Source organism: Ips typographus, linkage group LG12, assembly GCF_016097725.1.
Source record: "Ips typographus isolate SLU linkage group LG12, UJ_Ityp_2.0, whole genome shotgun sequence".
Lineage (NCBI taxonomy): Eukaryota > Metazoa > Arthropoda > Insecta > Coleoptera > Curculionidae > Ips > Ips typographus.
Window position 1 is genome coordinate 842865 of NC_138433.1, and position 19843 is coordinate 862707.

At 37.4% G+C, this 19843-nt stretch overlaps 1 protein-coding gene across 3 annotated transcripts in view; it reads left to right on the forward strand.

The window, feature by feature from the left end:
• The window catches only part of LOC145736554 (uncharacterized), a 113027-nt gene extending 93221 nt beyond the window's left edge, over window positions 1-19806 (forward strand). For all 3 annotated transcript variants that reach the window (XM_081991011.1, XM_081991009.1, XM_081991010.1), the window contains exons 4-7: window positions 16638-16892; window positions 16948-17452; window positions 17959-18265; window positions 18315-19806. In XM_081991011.1, the coding sequence (XP_081847137.1) occupies window positions 16638-16892; window positions 16948-17452; window positions 17959-18265; window positions 18315-18663 (1416 nt within the window). In that variant the 3' untranslated portion in view covers window positions 18664-19806. The remainder of the gene's footprint in view (window positions 1-16637; window positions 16893-16947; window positions 17453-17958; window positions 18266-18314) is intronic.
• The last annotated feature ends 37 nt before the right edge of the window (window positions 19807-19843 follow it).

Here is a 19843-nt window from a genome sequence, read left to right on the forward strand (position 1 = left end):
ACTAACAGAAACACAGCTTGCAAGGACAGTCAAGGACAAAATCGTTGGTAAAACCCATTTGGAATAAGAAAAAGACTGTTTTAAGCACATTTTTGGAATCCTCATTAAATTTCCTATCCAATAACCTGAAAAACATTACAAAATTTAGTATAAACAATTAAGTAAAAAATCTCTGAAAGGGTTGTGCTTTTTTAGAAAATTAATTTTTTCACAATTTTAATGCGGACTTTACTGATGACTGTCAAATAGTGTTACATTCCTAACACACCCTATAATGTTTGTATGAAAACAAAATGGCTTTTAAAGCAAAACAAACAAAAATCATCTTTTCCATGAAATCGTGTTAACGGTGCAAAACAAATGGCGTAATCGATGACCAAAAAGAATGTTCAAATATTTAGACGTAAAAGCAGTCCAAGACGAGTTCTGATTGGTTGTTAAAAAAAGAATTACGATTGTTTAAGTTGGGCGGGCCGTAAACAACAGAACGATTGTAAAATTCCACTTTAGAGAGTACATAAAGTAGGTCCATTATTCCTGACGGGTTTATTTGCTCAACTCATTTAACTTTTCCATTTTCGAGCCCGTAACATAATTTTCCCGCCTCTTTTTCTCCGTTATTGTCTTTTCGCAATTGGTCGATGTTGACCTTTCCTTTGATCCGTCCGCACTTTATTATCCGCTCTATTTTCGACTCTATTTTCGATTAAAAGAACTTTTCTGGTGCTTGTCGCTTCGCACTTACAACTTTGCCAGCAATTTTATGTGACTCACGTGTGTACACAATCGGTTTTGTTTTCGAAATTTCGGCTTATTTACGACCTACCAAGATGAAACGGCTCTCTTTCGGTCTTATGTTCTTTGGCTGCTTTATGGAACTACCAGTCTAGTTTGACTAGTTCTAATTTTGGGTACAGGATAACCAGAAACATATTTTAGGACACTTTTTTTAGGAAATTACTACAAAAATTTCAAGGTGATTGGTTACGTTTGTTCTTATCGAAAAATGTCAAATATGAAAGTATCTCATTCCGACTATTATTTGCAACCTAACCTACCATCAACATCAACACTTGTGGCTGGTCACATTGGCAACACCGCTGATCTGACAGACCCCGGACGTCAAAGAAAGTTGACAGAAAGAAAGCGAGATTCTCCGACCGCGATCCGAAGATGACCGACTCGTTTTCGACCCACAATTTAAATCAATAATCATCGGAACGATTTCTCTTTGTAAATACGAATTTCTTTCATTTTTGTACTTGTACTTCAGTAATACACTGTTGTTTGTGTTGAGAATTACAGGATTGGCTTATTTTGATGCTTCCCAGCAACCAGCCACACACTTATTAACCTAACCTGATTAGAGGAACCGTCAAAATTCAAACTTTGACACTTTAGGGCGTGGCACCATTGCAAAATGACATTTTAACAAATGACACTTTACGTCATTTTTGTTCTATTAATTTGAAGGTATTTAGGCAGTTGAGGTTAATTTTAAAAATAAAAAATGTTTGAGCAATTTTGACGCCCTCTAGCGGCATTGTTTGTACGTCAATCACATAATTTTATCACATTTTTGGAAACCTTAAAGTCTGCTCTACAAAATCGTTTATCTGTCATTTTGACGTATCTGTCAGAATAACCAAGTTATGACCGGTTGAAGCGAGATGGCAACCTGTTCAAATGTGTGATTTTCCAAAAAAAATTTAGGAGCAACTTTGACGGCCTCTAGCGGCGTTGTTTGTACGTGAATCACTTGATTTTAGCACATTTTTGGAAAGCTTTAAATGCGCTCTACAATAGTGTTTATCTGTCATTTTGACGTATCTGTCAAAATAACCGAGTTACAGCCGGTTGAAGCTGTTCAATCAAATTTGACGCCCTGTGGCGGTCAAACGGTCCAACTTAACTGCGCCCGCTTAACGTCACGTGACAGTCCCATTCACTGGCTATCTTTGGTCACACGATGTGTCTATACAGGACGTTTCAAATAAGCAATTTAACGGACAGATGTACGGTAAAACGAATTTTGTGCGCAGGTTAATCTTTCACGTTCAGAAAAACTTTTTACCTGACACATCGAATAAATGCGATACGCTACAGGAAAAACATGGGAAAACTTAGAATTGATCTGTTTTCGTGTTTGCCGCAAACCGATAAATTACGCGACGCATTCGTCAAGATTAAAGGAAATTCGATCAAAGCCCCCAGTAATTTTGAATTATAATCGTATTTCCCCACAAAGAATTGCTAATCTTTGTCTCTATTCTCCCGAGGGAGTTAAAGGATATTTTGTTTCATTTCCTCTTGTACCCTCTCCCTCTTTGAAAAGCAATCGAATGACGTCATAATTGCTCAAATCGAAATGTTGTGACACTTTACTTATTGTGCAAAGGGAAAATACCCTTTTCCACCCTCCGCAAAGAAATCTTGGATTCCTATACAGGGTGGGAAAAGTACAAATAACTTCACAAAAAATTAAGTTATTTAAACGAAACACCCCAAGTTTGTTTGAAGTTACTTATTTGAAAAATTGATACTTTCTGAAATAATCACAAATTCTATGCTAGGACACAAAATAAATAAGAATACCACCAAAGTAGGCGGTGCATGGGTTTCAAACTTGACGTCAGAATGACGTAATTGAGCAAAACAATACATTAACTATCTGTCACATTACGTCATCGTGACGTTAAATTTACCCCGCACACTTGATGCAGCGTTAAAATGATAACATCCACAGCCTACTTTACCATTAATTCTTGCAAAACGGCATATTAACATTATTTCTGATTATTTAAAAAATTATCAATTTTTCAAATAATCTAGTTTTAGACGGGGAACAAGATAAAATAAATAAAAATAGGAGTTTTCTATTTTGAAAAAACTCGACTTTCTGATTTTTTTAATCCAATTTTTCTGCACTCAAAAGTAACCTAACACTACAAAAAGTAATTCTACTCTCTCAAGCACCTTTTATAATTTGATAGTTTCATGGTGGAATTCTTGACAGTTGACATTTCAATGACATACCAGACTGAATGTCAAATCAACCATATATTGCTTTGTAAACACTCATTAAGGCGTAAAACACAGCTACTATTTCTTTTCAGTCATTCTGTTATTTTACAGCGGATTTTGACAGTTTACATGGTAATGTTAGTCTATTAAAATGTCAAATAAGTCATATTTTAGCAAAAAACAGCCAAACCAACCAAAATTGAGACTAAAAAAATACAAATTCTATGCTACACAAAATAAATAAGAAAACCACCAAAGTAGGCTGTGCATGGGTTTCAAACGTGACGTCAGGATGACGTATTTGAACTATGTTGTAATATTGACCAACTGTCAAATTACGTCATCGTGACGTGAATTCGCTCGGCACACTTGATGGTGAGTCAAAATGATATGCATGCACAGCCTACTTTACCATTAATACTCACGAAACGCCATCTTAGACGTTTGTCATTAGTGTTTATGTCAAAAAGTATCAACTTTTTACAAACTTTCCCTAATTTTAGACGGGGAACAAGATGGTAGAACATCCTGTATGGTTGTGTCACTTTTAACTACGGTCCTGTTTGTGGTTTCTATCAAGAAGTGATTAAGGTTCAAATTTCCTTGAAAGCAGTCACTGTTGTAATGGGATTTTTCATAAGAGTGGACATTGTTGCTGAGCAAAACTAGACCTTATTATGTTAAATTCCAGTAGCTCTGGAGGACTTAATTGGCAAATATGTCAACAACTTTGATTTCAAATTCTGTTTAGTTGAGTTGATTAAGTAGGGGGGCGTCAGGCCCTTCGATCCGCAACAACTGAGGCCCTTTTTAGGTAGTACAAAAATGATAATCAGATATCTGTGCACAAAGCGACCGAAATAATGCGAATTAAAATCGCGTGGGGGCGCTTTGAACCGGTCACGGTTCGTCGAATTGTTTCCCCTCCTCCCCAGACGAAAGGGCGTTAAAACAACCTTTGAAGGGCTTTCCCTACATTGTTCGAGCACACTCAATTAGCGTTATACCATAAGTTACGTCGTAAGCCGCTTAAAACGATTCTCTCGATTTTGTTTTCCACGTTTCCAGTGCACAAAGGGCTGTAGGGAGAAGGGATAATCAGTGGTTAAGCCGCTTGTCTATAAATAACGTATTGTGTTTGCTGTACTAAGACTTGCTGCAATCCAAACCGAACTGGCAACAGTGCAATACGCATTAGACCGACTAAACATCGATTTATTGACTGGGAATGGAAGATCTGCCGTTATTGCCTCCACCATTCGGACTGATTTAAGTAACGGGTGACTGACGTACGATTTTCAGAAACAACGAGACTCGAACGTGTTACATAAATTCGCGGTTGGTGCCCCGATGAGGCCATTCAGTGCCAAAACGTCGCACGATTTCGTCAAACGCTACTTTACGACCGCTCAGCGCCAATGGGGTTTAGATGGACGCGATGCGATTGGTCCAATTAGAATGAAAACCGACAGGATTTACTAGTTTAACCTAACCTTACAAAATTATAGGTTATTGACGTTTTTAACTCACTGTCAACGTTTTTATAAACCAAAAAATGTCACCACTAGATTCCTCGTCCTTGATTAGTAGAAAACGAACCTAAACTCCAATTTTTCGAACGCCGCCATTTGCAATTTCCGCCATTTTGAATTGAGATAAAAGGGTCGAGTTTGTACTCGTTTTTGACTAATTTGGGGTCAAGGAATTCATTCCCACAATCAGTTTTCCGCTATCTTGCACCCAATTCGAAACTGTCTGTAATTTTTGGGCTTGCGCTGGAGATAGGCAAAAATCAATGTCACCACTAGATTCCTCGTCCTTGAATTAGTAGAAAACGAACCTAAACTCGAATTTTTTGAAAAAAATCAAAATGGCCGCCATTTGCAATTTCCGCCATCTTGGATTGAGGTAAAGGGGGCGAGTTTGTACTCGTTTTCGACTAATTTGGGGTCAAGGAATTCATTCCCGCAATCAGTTTTCTGCTATCTCGCACCCAATTCGAATTTTTTTGTAATTTTCGAGCTTGCGATGGAGATACGCAAAAATCAATGTCACCACTAGATTCCTCGTCCTTGAATTAGTAGAAAACGAATCTAAACTCGAATTTTTTGAAAAAAATCAAAATGGCCGCCATTTGCAATTTCCGCCATTTTGAATTGAGATAAAAGGGTCGTGTTTGTACTCGTTTTCGACTAATTTGGGGTCAAGAAATTCATTCCCGCAATCAGTTTTCCGCTATCTCTCACCCAATTTGAAATTTTCTATAATTTTTGGGCTTGCTAGGGAGATAGGCAAAAATCAATGTCACCACTAGATTCCTCGTCCTTGAATTAGTAGAAAACGAACCTAAACTCGAATTTTTTGAAAAAAATCAAAATGGCCGCCATTTGCAATTTCCGCCATTTTGGATTGAGATAAATGGGTCGAGTTTGTACTCGTTTTCGACTAATTTGGGGTCAAGGAATTCATTCCCGCAATCAGTTTTCTGCTATCTCGCACACAATTCGAATTTTTTTGTAATTTTCGAGCTTGCGATGGAGATACGCAAAAATCAATGTCACCACTAGATTCCTCGTCCTTGAATTAGTAGAAAACGAATCTAAACTCGAATTTTTTGAAAAAAATCAAAATGGCCGCCATTTGCAATTTCCGCCATTTTGGATTGAGATAAAAGGGTCGAGTTTGTACTCGTTTTTGACTAATTTGGGGTCAAGGAATTCATTCCCACAATCAGTTTTCCGCTATCTTGCACCCAATTCGAAACTGTCTGTAATTTTTGGGCTTGCGCTGGAGATAGGCAAAAATCAATGTCACCACTAGATTCCTCGTCCTTGAATTAGTAGAAAACGAATCTAAACTCGAATTTTTTGAAAAAAATCAAAATGGCCGCCATTTGCAATTTCCGCCATTTTGGATTGAGATAAATGGGTCGAGTTTGTACTCGTTTTCGACTAATTTGGGGTCAAGGAATTCATTCCCGCAATCAGTTTTCCAAGGTACAAATAACGCCGCTAGAGGGCATCAAAGTTGATCGTACATTTTTTGAAAAAATAACAAATTTGAACAGGTTACCACCTCGTTTCAACCGGCTGTAACTCGGTTATTTTGACAGATACGTCAAAATGACAGATAGACAGTTTTGTAGAGCAAGTTTCAAGCTTTCCAAAAATGTCCTAAAATCACGCGGTTGAGGTACAAATAACGCCGCTAGAGGGCGTCAAAGTTGCTCGTACATTTTTTGAAAAAATAACAAATTTGAACAGGTTACCATCTCGTTTCAACCGGGCTGTAACTTGGTTATTTTGACAGATACGTCAAAATGACAGATAGACAGTTTTGTAGAGCAAATTTCAAGCTTTCCAAAAATGTCCTAAAATCACGCGGTTGAGGTACAAATAACGCCGCTAGAGGGCGTCAAAGTTGCTCGTACATTTTTTGAAAAAATAACAAATTTGAACAGGTTACCACCTCGTTTCAACCGGGCTGTAACTCGGTTATTTTGACAGATACGTCAAAATGACAGATAGACAGTTTTGTAGAGCAAATTTCAAGCTTTCCAAAAATGTCCTAAAATCACGTGGTTGAGGTACAAATAACGGCGCTAAATGTGGTCTTTAATAATCCTAAATGTGAATTTTAGTTCTTGTTCGGTACAGTTTAAGAAAAATAATTGTGCAATCTATTTATTAAATTTTGATTGGATTTCGAAACGATTCGGTGAGATCAAAAATGAATATAACTACAACTGTGTGCGCAAAGTCAATAAAATATGGCAATAATATAAATATAACGGTTTGTTCGTTATAATATAATCCCAGAACGTATGTAGGAACGAAAACCAGAAGCGGAAATAATAAAAACGTCAACCATAAAACCAGATCGGAATAAATCTGGGCCTCGGTGAAAATTTATTCGACAATAACCGAAAATACTTTAATATGAACTGTCCTGGTTAAGTTTTTAAGTTAAGGCACACTTTTACCAACCTTTAGGTAGTAAACCTAACCTAACATCTGGAAAACAGATGTTAAAACAATGCTCCTCTATTATACCTTTTGTTGGATGCGAAATGAGCAGTTAATGGCCCTTCCAGAAATGGCTTATCCGTCGTTGCCTTCACGGTAATTAACCGATTTGGTTAATGTTAGAATAACAACGGCAACAAGGCTTTCTTGTACGTAATTAGGCAGCGTAAACAAAGAGCGTTTCGGTGTAAAAAAAGTGATTTTCTCTGAACAGTTGCTGTGACGTACTAGGCACGTGACTATTGTCACAACTGTCAGTAACGTGTGTGACGTCCATTAATCTTACGTTCGGTCCGCTAGAGGGAGTCAAAGTTGACGCTACTTTTTCGTTTTTTTGTCAAAAAAAATTAAAAACTAAAAATTATTTCAAATTTCAAAGTTTATTTGTATTGTAGTAGTTTTTTTGGTTTTGGTCAATGTCAGCGGTTCTCAAAATGTTTTTCTAGTTTTGGATTGTGACTGGCTTTAAATCAGGAAGACTTAAAATGTGGTCTGCCCTAACCTAACCTGTCAGCGGTTCCCAAAATGTCTCCGTCACTCTCGTAACTTAAAAATCAAAATTAAGGTTTTTTCAAGTGTAAGCGGTTTTAAAAATGTTTTTCTAATTTTTGGATTGTGACCGGCTTTAAACCAGGAAGACTTAAAATGTGATCTGCCCTAACCTAACCTGTCAGTGGTTTCCAAAATGTCTCCTTAACACTCGTAACTTAAAACAATCAAAATTAAAGGTTTTTTCAGTGCCAACGGTTCTCAAAATGTTTTTGTAGTTTTGGAACGTGACTGGCTTTAAACCAGGAAGACTTAAAATGTGGTCTGCCCTAACCTAACCTGTCAATGGTTCCAAATATGTCTTATTAACATTCTGACTTAAAACAGTTAAAATTACGCTTATTTTCAGTGTCAGTGGCTAACAAAATGTTTTTCCAGCTTTAAAAATTTTACCGCCTTTATACCAGTGACACTTAAAATGTTTTATGCCTTCGACCAGGCAGTGGTTTCAAAAATGTCGTATTAACACTCTGTAACAGGAATTGACAAGAAAAACCATTTTTAGTGCCACTTTTCACTTTGTATGTAAGGACGATTTTCGCTTAACGCAAATCAGTGAAGTTAAGGAAATCCCGTTTAAGTGTGCAATTAATTTGAAGCGAATTTCGACCTTAATGCAGTTAGTGTACAAAAAACCTGTAAAAGTACGGTTTATGTGGAATGGGAGCTATAAAGTAGTGGAAAATGAAAAAAACCCACCCTAAAGCTAAAACACAGTTTTTTTTAACCCTTTTTTAGGGGGATTATCCCTGGTATAGTCAGGGTAAAAGTTTTTTTTTCTAGTTATCCATTAACCCCCGTAACTCGGTTATTTGACAATATATCAAAAAAATACAAGAGAGAAAAAGCATAGAGAATTTAATTCTTTACAAGAAAGCCGGTGGGTGGTTTTGCCCTAACTAATCTCTGAAGGGAGATATTTGTCAAAAACCCTTCTAAGGGTGATAGGCCAGAAAATGGTAGCAATCTACTAACCCCTGTAACTCGGTTATTTGTCAAAATTTGGAAAAATCACAAGAGAGCAAAAATATAGGGAATTTCATTCTTTACAAGAAAGATAAGGGGTGGTTTCTGCGTAACTAGACCCTGAAGGAAGATATTTGCCAAAAAAACATTTTAAGGGTGAAAATCGCTTAAAACCCACCCACACACACTAAACGGACTTTTTAGCCATAAATCAAATTTAAATTAAGCAAAAATGATCTTTAAACCCCAATCATAATAACTAAAGTAGTGGCGTACAAAATTTTTTTAATACAAATACAGGGTGTCCCAAGTTTAGTAAGTTTGATAATTTAAAAGTTTGACCCGCCCGGTACAAGGAATAATTCGACAGGTTCCCAGTATACGGGGTGTTCGAATAAACTAATTTTTTCCAGTGAAAAATCACCTAAAAAAAATTGAAAATTGTCATTAAGGTCGATTTTTGCCTGGTTTAATTCGGCGTTTATAAGGAAATTGTCGTTTACTCAAGCAACTTTTGGCAAGCAAATTTGGACCTTAAAGTGGTAAAAACGCTGACACTACCTTAAACGCCGTTTTCCCGAAACATTTCTCCTCAATGAGGTTTAGGGGGGCAAAATGTAAGTGACAGTTGACGTTTGAAAAAATATTTACTGGCCCTTGTGATAAGGATGACAGATTTCAAGAGAGCCATTTTGATTCAGCCTACTTGAGGTTTAGTTTTTTAGATCTCTGCTGGACAGAGTTTTGACAGTTGTTACGTCACTATTTTTATGTCAAACTTTCTGTCAAATAATTACAGTTGTTTATCTCTTTTTACCAAGTTGTCAAGATGACATTTATAGTGTCTTTAAGACTTGAAAATACGAGTAAAATTTTTCCCTCCTTTCAGAAAATGCATCTCTTTTCGTTTTTTCTTAAATGTCGGAACAGTGGGTCGTAGTTTGTGATTGGTCAAAAAAAGACAATTTTTTTTGACCAATCAGAAACTTGAATGCAAATGCGGACGTACCATTAATATCCAATTAAGTTGTGCCGTTTGGAGGATGAAACTGTCCTTTTTCCTCCTACACAGTGGCCGTTTTCCATCTGCTTCTGCAAAGTCTGAAAGGAATTCAAGTAATTTTTAAATAGTGTGAATATTCAGCACCAGATGCACGTCTTAAATATATCTTTTTCCCCCCAAAGAGTGCATTGAAGTTGCAAGTGAATGGAAGATAAAATTGGACTAGTGCCTCGGTATTTTTAGGTTCGGTGGGCGAGTTGGCAACCTGCGAATATTTCCAACTCCCTGACACCCGACAAACACGAAAAAAAAAAGAGAAAAGGAAGAAGAGAAGACTATAACAGATGAACAATTCTCTAACAATTTCTTGCGCTGAAACGTCGTCCTGAAATATTAACGTCGCTTTTCTATTTATACAATTTTGTTAGGATGGTTAGTTTTCGTCGGTGCAGATGTTTGCCACGTAATTTATGCGGCGGATTATCCAGAAGAAGTTCTGTACAGGGTGATTGGTTTCTAACTTTGAGATATTGAGCGAAAAACTAGAGTCAACTTTGACGCCCTCTAGTGGCTAAAAGGGGCGACTTAACCGTGCCCGCTCGACGTCACGTGATAGCCCCATTCGTTAGCTTTCTTTTGTTATACGGTGGTTGTATACAGGGTGTTTCAAATAAGCTAGTTATGAACGATTTTCTGGAAATGTGCACGGAAATTTAGTGTAAATTAGGGATTTTCTGGGCCTGCTATACTAACGGCGACCATTTTGGATTTTGCTCAGTCGAAGTGACTTTTTTAACTAATTTCAACTTGGGAAACACAAATCTGACGTCCATTTTGCTCTAACTGGCACCGTTTCGGAGATGGCCTTGAAATTATGTCAATTTTGACACTTTAGGGCGTGGCTCCCTTGCAAAATGACATTTTGACAAATGACACTTTACGTCATTTTTGTACTATTATCCTGAAGGTATTTAGGCTGTTGAGGTTAATTTTGAAAAAAAAAATTTCTGAAAAAAATCAGAAGGTAACACTTGAAATTTCTTGACAATTCTAATTTTTTATTTTTCAAGGTCAAACGGTGTATGATACCAACAAAGTGTATAGAAAGTAAAAGTTGCATCTCATCGAGGTGCATTTGTGGTAAAAATTCCAAACCTCTAACTTGAAACGTTCCTGAGATATTGAGGAAAAACCGCAAAAAACGAGAGTCAAGTTTGACGCGCTCTAGCGGCCAAACGGGACAACTTAGCCGTGCCTGCTCGACGTCACGTGATTGTTCCATTCGTTAACTTTCTTTTGTTATACGGTAGTTTTATACAGGGTGTTTCAAATAAGCGAGTTATGGTCGATTTTCTGGAAAAGTGCACCAAAATTTCACTCAAATTGAAAATTTCTGCTTTCTATGAGGCTGGTCAAAGTAGGCTGCTAGAGCAAAAACAATTGAATATCGATACAAACATTTTACATCAAGTAGGCCTAGAATTTGACGTAGATTCCAAAAATCGAATAAAAAAGTTTGGTTTCTTGCTCAAATTTGGGACACCCTGTATAGTAGACGCAAATATCTACAAGATTCATATTTGGTAATTTTTTGATAAAATGAAAATTAAACAAGTTACGAGGACGTTAAAAATTCATTGAATCACCCTGTAAACTACTCCATTGTATTGTCAATAACTCGGTTATTTTGACAGTTACAGGGTGGTTCAATATACCAATTTGTAGCCCTTGAAATTCCCTTTTGACCACCTTGTATAGCGTTTTCACCTAAAACTTCAAATAACTGAATTATTTACTGATAAAACTGAGTGTTTTGCTGTAAAGTTTCAATTCAACAGTTTTCACTTTGACAGCCCATAACTCTGTCATTTAGACAAGTACGGGGTGGTTCAATATACCAATTTGTAGCCCTTGAAATTCTCTTTTGACCACCCTGTATAGTATTTTCATTTTAAACGTCAAATAACTGAATTATTTACTGATAAAACTGAGTGGTTTGCTGTAAAGTTTCCATTCGACAGTTTTCACTTTGACAGTCCATAACTCTGTTATTTTGACAGTTACAGGATGGTTTAATATACCAATTTGTAGCCCTTGAAATTCTCTTTTGACCACTCTGTATAGTGTTTTCACCTGAAAAGTCAAATAACTGAGTAATTCACCCTTTTGGGAAAATACAGTAACTTGAGTAAACAAATAACATTCCAATATCTCAAAAACCAGTTAAGAGCAACAATTCAAAGTTCTGGACGATTCTAGAAATTGATGGAAGCTTTGAAACTTTTCTAGAATTATACGGAAGCTTTTAGACTGTTTTCCAATATTTTGAGAACTTCCAGACTTCTTCAGGAGCATATTGAAGGTTTTCCAATGTTTTAGAAAGTTTTAAACGGTTTTAGACATTTTTGGAAGCTCTGGCACTGTTCTAGAAGCTTTTAGACTCTTCTAAAAAATTTGGGAAACTTCTAGGTTGCCTCAGAAGCTTTCGGACGGTTTCAAGAAGGTTTTGGAGTGCTTTAGAAGCATTTGGTACATAAAGTACAAGATTTAAAGTGTGCAGAAGTACGGTTGAAATTCCCTTAAAAAAATCCCTGCTCTTAACGAGATTTCTCATAAACTACCTACACGATTTGCAGGCAAAATTCGACCTTATTTACGTTAAGACAAAGCCTACTATCCAGAAATCCGCTTTTAACATCCAAAAAAAAAAAACCCAGAGACACTCAAAAGGCGAAGAAAGAACGCATTTTCAACATCAAATTCCTTAAGCCCATCAAGAAGTGTTAACGTACGGCTGTCAAACATTTTGGGAAGGGCGTTGAAAGCCCACTTTTCCGAACTTTTTTTAGTCGCAAACACCGAGAAATAATCCGGCAACAGGGGAGTCCCTTAAGGTTTTGCCCTAAAAAATAAGGGACTGCACCGACCGCAAAGAGATAATTTTCTAATACGGGCACGCGACTTCAAATCAAATATTTACTAGTTTGGCAGCCCTTTGATGTTAAGTAGCCATCGGAAAACTAACGTGGAGCTAAAAAGGGCACAATAAAACCAAAGGGCGTGTGCACAATCGTAGATTTGTATCTTGTTTGTATACATGTTGTTCCAAGGGGAGGGATTCCAAATCCCTTTTCGATGTTTTGTTAATTTGAATGTCGTTAAGGCCCTAAAGGTTTTAATTAATCCACCCTGTTTGGTTTTCATTGTTGTTTTTTCCCATATTTGCTACATTAATTGCAAACTGTACAGGGTTGATTGGTCTGTTTTGGGATTATCAAGTCAAATATGACAGTGGGCTACAAATTGGTATATTGAACTGTCAAAATAACAAAGTTCAAATTGAAACTTACTACAACAAACAACCTATACAGGATGGTAAAAAGTGAATTTCATGAATTCAAAAACAATAAGGGACGGAGTGAAGAAAATTGGTTATTGACTGTTTGGATCTGCCTTCCAAATGCTGCTGAAATAGCCTTTTCAATTACTCTAGAAGCTTTCCCAAGACATCCAATCAGTCTACTAGCTTCCGTATGTTTCTAGAACAGTTTCAAAGCTTCGAAAAATGTCTGGAACCGTTTAAGAGTTTCCAAATGCCTCTAAAGCAGCCCAGAATCTTCAAAATGCTCTTTAAACTGTCCAAAAACCTTCCAAATGCTTTTCAACTGTTCTAGAAGCTTTCAAAATATTTCAAAAACAGTCGTAAAGCTTCTGTATGCTTCTAGAATCGTCTAAGAGTATCCAATTGCCTCTAAAGCAGCCCAGAACCTTTCAACATGCTCTTTGAACTGTCCACAAACATTCCAAGTGCTCCTGAAGCAGCCTAGAAGCTTCCAAATGCTTTTCAACTATTCTAGAAGCTTTCAAAAGATTTCAAAAACAGTCTTAAAGCTTTCGTATGTTTGTAGAACAGTTTCAAAGCTTCCAAAAATGTCTAGAATCGTATTAAGAGTTACCAAATGCCTCTAAAGCAATCCAGAACCTTCAAAAGCTCTTTAAACTGTCCAAAAACCTTCCAAATGCTCCTGAATAAGCCTAGAAGCTTCCAAAAGCTTGTAGAATTGTCTAAAAGCTTCCAAATGCTTTTCAACTGTTCTAGAAGCTTTCAAAATATTTCAAAACAGTGTTAAAGCTCCTGTATGCTTCTAGAACCGTCTAAGAGTATCTAATTGCCTCTAAATCAGCCCAGAACCTTGAACATACTCTTTAAACTGTTCCAAAACCTTCCAAATGCTCCTTAAGCAGACTAGAAGCTTCCAAAAGCTTGTAGAACAGTCTAAAAGCTATTAAATGCTTTTCAATTACTCTAGAAGCTCTCAAACGATTCCAAAACAGTCTTAAATCTTCTGTATGCTTCTAGAATCGTCTAAGAGTATCCAGTTGCCTCTAAAACAGTCCAGAACCTTTAACATGCTCTTTAAACTGTCCCAAAACTTTCTAAATGCTCCTTAAGCATACCAGAAGCTTCCAAACGCTCCTAAAACTGGTTAGAAGCTTTCAAAAGCTTGTAAAACAGTCTAAAAGCTTTCAAATGCTTTTCAATTACTCTAGAAGCTCCCAAACGATTCCAAAACAGTCTTAAAGCTTCTGTATGCTTCTAGAACCGTCTAAGAGTATCCAATTGCCTCTAAATCAACCCGGAACCTTCAACATGCTCTTTAAACTGTTTCGAAACCTTCCAAATGCTCCTGAAGCACACTGGAAGCTTCCAAACACTCCTAAAACTGCTTAGAAACTTCCAAAAGCTTGTAGAACAGTTTAAAACTCTCCAAATGCTCCTTAAGCATACCAAAAGCTTCCAAACGCTCCTAAAACTGCTTAGAAACTTCCAAAAGCTTGTAAAAGAGTCTAAAAGCTTTCAAATGCTTTTCAATTACTCTAGAAGCTCTCGAACGATTCCAAAACAGTCTTAAAGCTTCTGTATGCTTCTAGAACCGTCTAACGAGTATCCAAATGCCTCTAGAGCAGTCCATATTCTTCAAACTGTTCAAAAATCTTCGAAATGCTCCTGAAGCAGTCGAAAAGCTTCCAAATGTTCTCAAAAGATTGCAAAACTCCTAAAATAGTCTAAACTAAGATTTCAAAAGCTTCCGCAGTAGTTGAAATATCTTTGCAATATCTGGGGAACGGTTTGATTGATCTTAATGCTGTTTTCTGTTTTTAAGTAGTACTTTCTGTTTCCTTAACGTAAAAAGATGTCAATTTATGAAGTGACTTCCCAGGCCTGTAACTCTGTGACCACTTAGAGAGTTAAGTCACCAGGTTTTTTTTGTTTAAAATTGACTGTAAATTTAACTGGTTTTTGAGATATTGGAATGTTGTGTAATTTCCCAAAAGTGTTCCTTTCGTCACTTAACCATTTACGAGCGAAATTAAAATTTTATGAATACCCTCCTGGTTAAGTTACTTGTGGAGGGACGGAGTGAGGAGAATTGTTTGTCATTATTTGACTCTGTTTAGGTCTACGCCACTGGACGAGTAAAATAATCCAGTTTAAATTGACAAAGCCTGTGAGGAGAAGGCCGGCACTAAGTTAGTCGTCTTCGAGAGATGATCGACCTCCTGGTGCAGATTTAACACTGGCCATTCTTGTTCTTCGCGAGTCGAGTAATTAGCCGAGCACAGGAAACGATATATCATGTAGTAATAATGACCGAGAGCGAAACGTCTCTTCTTCTTTGAAAACGCCCGTTTTACACACACACACACACAAGTTGGAAATCTTGCCAAATTGTCTTTCTATTCAGGATATAAATGATATCCGGTTTCGTATCTCCCTAACTATTCCTGGACATTGTGCCTGTCGTGGATTGGCCTCCGCGCTCGCCCGATCTAAACACCATCAATTATCGCTCCTCGTCATTTAAATTGCATTATTACGTGTGTCGTAATAATGTAAAAATCGATGGCAATAATTATTGTCCACCAATAATAAATTTTACTAATTACCGTCATTATAAATAATAACAATAATAATACGAAACAAAGTTCAAGTAGCCCAAGTATTATAAATGGTCACTATCAATGCAATTACCAAGACTATATAACAAACAAAATAAATCAATTATTAATTATTCTCTACCTACAGGTTTAATAAGGACAGTAGTAATTTATTGGATAATGCCGACCGCAGTTACAGGTTATTGTAGCACCTCAGAAGTTATTAATATTATGGATCTTTATATGTCAATGGATAGACAAGAAAATGGACTTTCCAAAGATATGATAACATAAGTTGATTGGTTAAGTAGTTGGGCCACTAGAGGGCTTCAAACTTGACCAAAGTTTTCTAACCAATTTTCTTGCACTGTCTCGTTCAAACCTGAAAAACTGTCTTATTTGACTGACATGGTATGGACTTTTATATGTCAATGGATAGCTAATGAAAAGGGCTTTCTGAAAATATGATTACATGAGTTGATTGGTTAAGTAGTTTGGCCGCTAGAGGGCTTCAAACTTGACCAAAGTTTTCTAATCAATTTTCTTGCACTGTTTTGTTCAAACCTAAAAAACTGTTTTATTTGACAAACATGGTATGAACTTTTATATGTCAATGGATAGCTAATGAAATGGGCTTTCCAAAGATATGGTTACATGAGTTGATTGGTTAAGTAGTTTGGCCACTAGAGGGCTTCAAACTTGACCAAAGTTTTCTAGCCAATTTTCTTGCACTGTTTCGTTCAAACCTGAAAAACTATCTTATTTGACTGACATGGTATAGACTTTTATATGTCAATGGATAGCTAATAAAAAGGGCTTTCTAAAGATATGGTTACATGAGTTGATTGGTTAAGTAGTTTGGCCACTAGAGGGCTTCAAACTTGACTAAGGTTTTCTAGCCAATTTTCTTGCACTGTTTTGTTCAAACCTGAAAAGCTGTCTTATTTGACTGACATGGTATAGACTTTTATATGTCAATGGATAGCTAATGAAATGAACTTTCTAAAAATATGATTACATGAGTTGATTGATTAAGTAGTTTGGCCGCTAGAGGGCATCAAACATTTTCGTGCACTGTTTCGTTTAAACCTCAGGAAACTTCCTTATTTGACGTGGTATTTTTGTTTTAGGCCTCTGAGACTCCGCCCTTAGTAAACGAAGGACACAAACAGCAGCTAGAACTCCAAAAAAGGCATCACGAACAACAATTGATCCATCAACAGCAAAAACTCCAAGAACTCCAAGGACAGATCTCGGCCCACTATTCAGGAGGTGGGGGCGGTCAAGGGTTGATGTTCCTCCCTTTTCTCGAACAATTATCGAGAGGGTTGCACAGCCCTAACGCCCCCCAAGTCAATCCAAATAAAAGCCCCTTAACCAATCAAGTGAGTAAATGGTGGTGTTTGAGGAGTTTGGAGGTTAATACAGTGGTACAAACAGATGTTGCCGCCTCATCAAGTTTCAAATTGGATCTCAGCCGCCGCCTCCGCTGCCCACTTGGCCCACATCCACCAGCAACAGCAAAACGAACGGCGTAGCCCCCAACATTCGACCCCACCACCGCCTCCACCGCCTCCTCCACCACCTACAGACCCGGACGCTCCCCTCAACCTAACCAAACCGAAATTCATGAACCAGGTGGAGGTGGCCGCCCAACAGCATCTCAACGATCAACCGGTGGCGGCAACCGTGCCTCGATTGTTGCCGCCCAATTTAATGTTGCCGAATCGGGCGTTTTTGCCCTACGCCGGGCTGCCGCCCTCGTTTCCCGTGCCGCCCGCCGTTGATAATCGCCACAAAGGGAACGACGCAAGGCCTGGAATGGAAAAACAACCGCATTTTTCAATCCCGCCCATGTACGGGATGCCCACCCCGCCCGGTATGGGCGGCAGACCTAAAGAGGAAGGAATCAAAGAAGAGACTGACTTTATTACGGCCTGTCAATGTAAGTTTTTCCTTCACTAATCACGTCCATGGAGCAAACAGCGCGTTTTTGACGTCACGATGACGTAATTTAGCCAAACCATAATTTAACCAACTGTCAAATTACGTCATTGTGACGTCAAAAACGCGCTGTTTGCTCCATGAAGGTTGAAAACGAATGCGGCTGTGATTGGTCCTATTCCTAGTTTCAACTGTCAATCTGTCAAGTTGAGTATTTCGACTATCAAAACACATGGAAACTGGTTTCAGATATATTATTAAATCAAAAGTGCATTCTCGATACTGGTTTGGCATTCGATCAACATTCCGTGTGTCTTTTCGGTGCTGCCGCCACTTGAATTATCACATATTATTCTTGTTCTCGATTCGAGATCAAAAGTTTTGTAAATATGGCACAATTCCGAATTCCGGACCAGACAAATTGCGGTTCGAAGTAAATTACCGCCTCGATTTATTACGGGACAATTTGAAACAATGTTGGCACCAATTTTGGATTTATTTTTTCAGTGTGGGGCGGCCCCGATCCAAATTTCAACGAGAGCGGGGGCGACAAGGCGAAGATTATACGACAACCCACCCCCAAGAGGGAGAGCGAAAACAAGCCGCACATAAAACGACCCATGAACGCTTTTATGGTTTGGGCCAAAGACGAAAGACGAAAGATCCTGAAAGCGTGTCCGGACATGCACAATTCGAATATTTCCAAAATTTTAGGAGCCCGATGGAAGGCGATGTCCAATTCCGAAAAACAGCCCTACTACGAGGAACAATCCAGGTTGTCTAAGCTTCACATGGAAAAACATCCCGACTATCGGTAAGCACAAAAAATACAGCGTTGCCAATTATAAACTTTTTTTTATCAGATACAGACCAAGACCGAAACGCACCTGTATAGTGGACGGCAAAAAAATGCGCATCTCCGAGTACAAAATGTTGATGCGGCAACGCCGCCAGGAAATGCGACAGTTGTGGTGCAGGGACGGCTCGGACATGAATTTCAGCATATCGTCGTCCGAGCTGACGTCACCGACCACATCGGGGGCGGGACGACCCTCGTTGACCCCGCCCCTTATGATGAACGGGGCGGGGCCTAGTACGCACGACAGGGCCGGATTTTTCTATCCGCAAGACAGTCCGTCTCCGGACGCGTTAAATTTCGCGCAGGACCGTAACGCTTACGATTCGCCCAGTCCGCGACAGGACGACGAATGAGCTTGGCGAAATGGGATTTTCCCAATTTGGTTTTGATTTGAGTACAGGCAGGTTTTTTTCTATATTAGAAACGTTTGAGGTTATGTACAGTTTTTTTTTTTTTTGTACATACATTTTCACTGCTAATAACTAATTTATTTTTGTTTTAAAGCGCAGCTACTTAAGTCCCAAAATTTCTGAGTGCAATGTATATTGTTACATTTTTAATAGATTTAAATGTTTTTTTTTTAGAATGTATAAATGGTAAAAGCCAGTTTAAGTACCTTTTAGGAATATGTTTAAGGGTTTCATCTTTTATTTATTTCATATATTTGTGTACAGTCATTCTTTTTATTATTATTATTATTATTATTGCAACGCAATATTCCCAATAAGCCCTTGTATAGTTGTATTTATAGTTTTGGTTTAATAAAAACCGCAAATGTTTGTCTGCCCTAATGTTTTACTATAATTTTCATTTCGTAATTGGACATATCCTAAATTCAAGTGTAAATATATTTAATAAACACTTCCATAGATTAACATATAGCCACTCCCAGTTCAACTATACACTCTACTATACAAATCATATTAGTCGTGTAGTCCTGATGATGTCGGTTCGAACCGAAACGTATAATACTAATTAAAAACGTATAAATTGTGATATACATATAATTATGCAAATTTAGGGCGTTTCCTGATGATGGTTTGTTATGGGATTGATTGAAACGCGACAAAAACTACTGAAAAAAGTATTTCTTGGTAATATTGTATTCGTATTATTATTATTATTATTATTATTATTATATTATTACTGTATGGGGCTAGTGATTGTGTGTGAATGCCAAAACATTAGAAAACACCTTTTTAGCGTCGGTTTTTCCTGTTCAAAACAAAAATCGATTGTAAAAACGTGTAGAATGTACTTAAGCCCGTTTCTTTTTTGTAATTTTTTCCGAATTGTTGTTAATTATCATTATTATTATTAGTTATTATTACTAAAGTAATTAGACAAGCATACAGTGGGTTAGATACTATAGTATGTCGTGTAAAAATTCTGATGGAAACCGAATCAAACTACTAGCGAATAGTTTCATTATTGTTCTTGTGCCAAATTAAAAAAAAATATATATGAAATAGACAAAGAAAAGTAATTACAATGCGTTTCTGTATTTTATTTCAATTATTATTAATGTTAGTT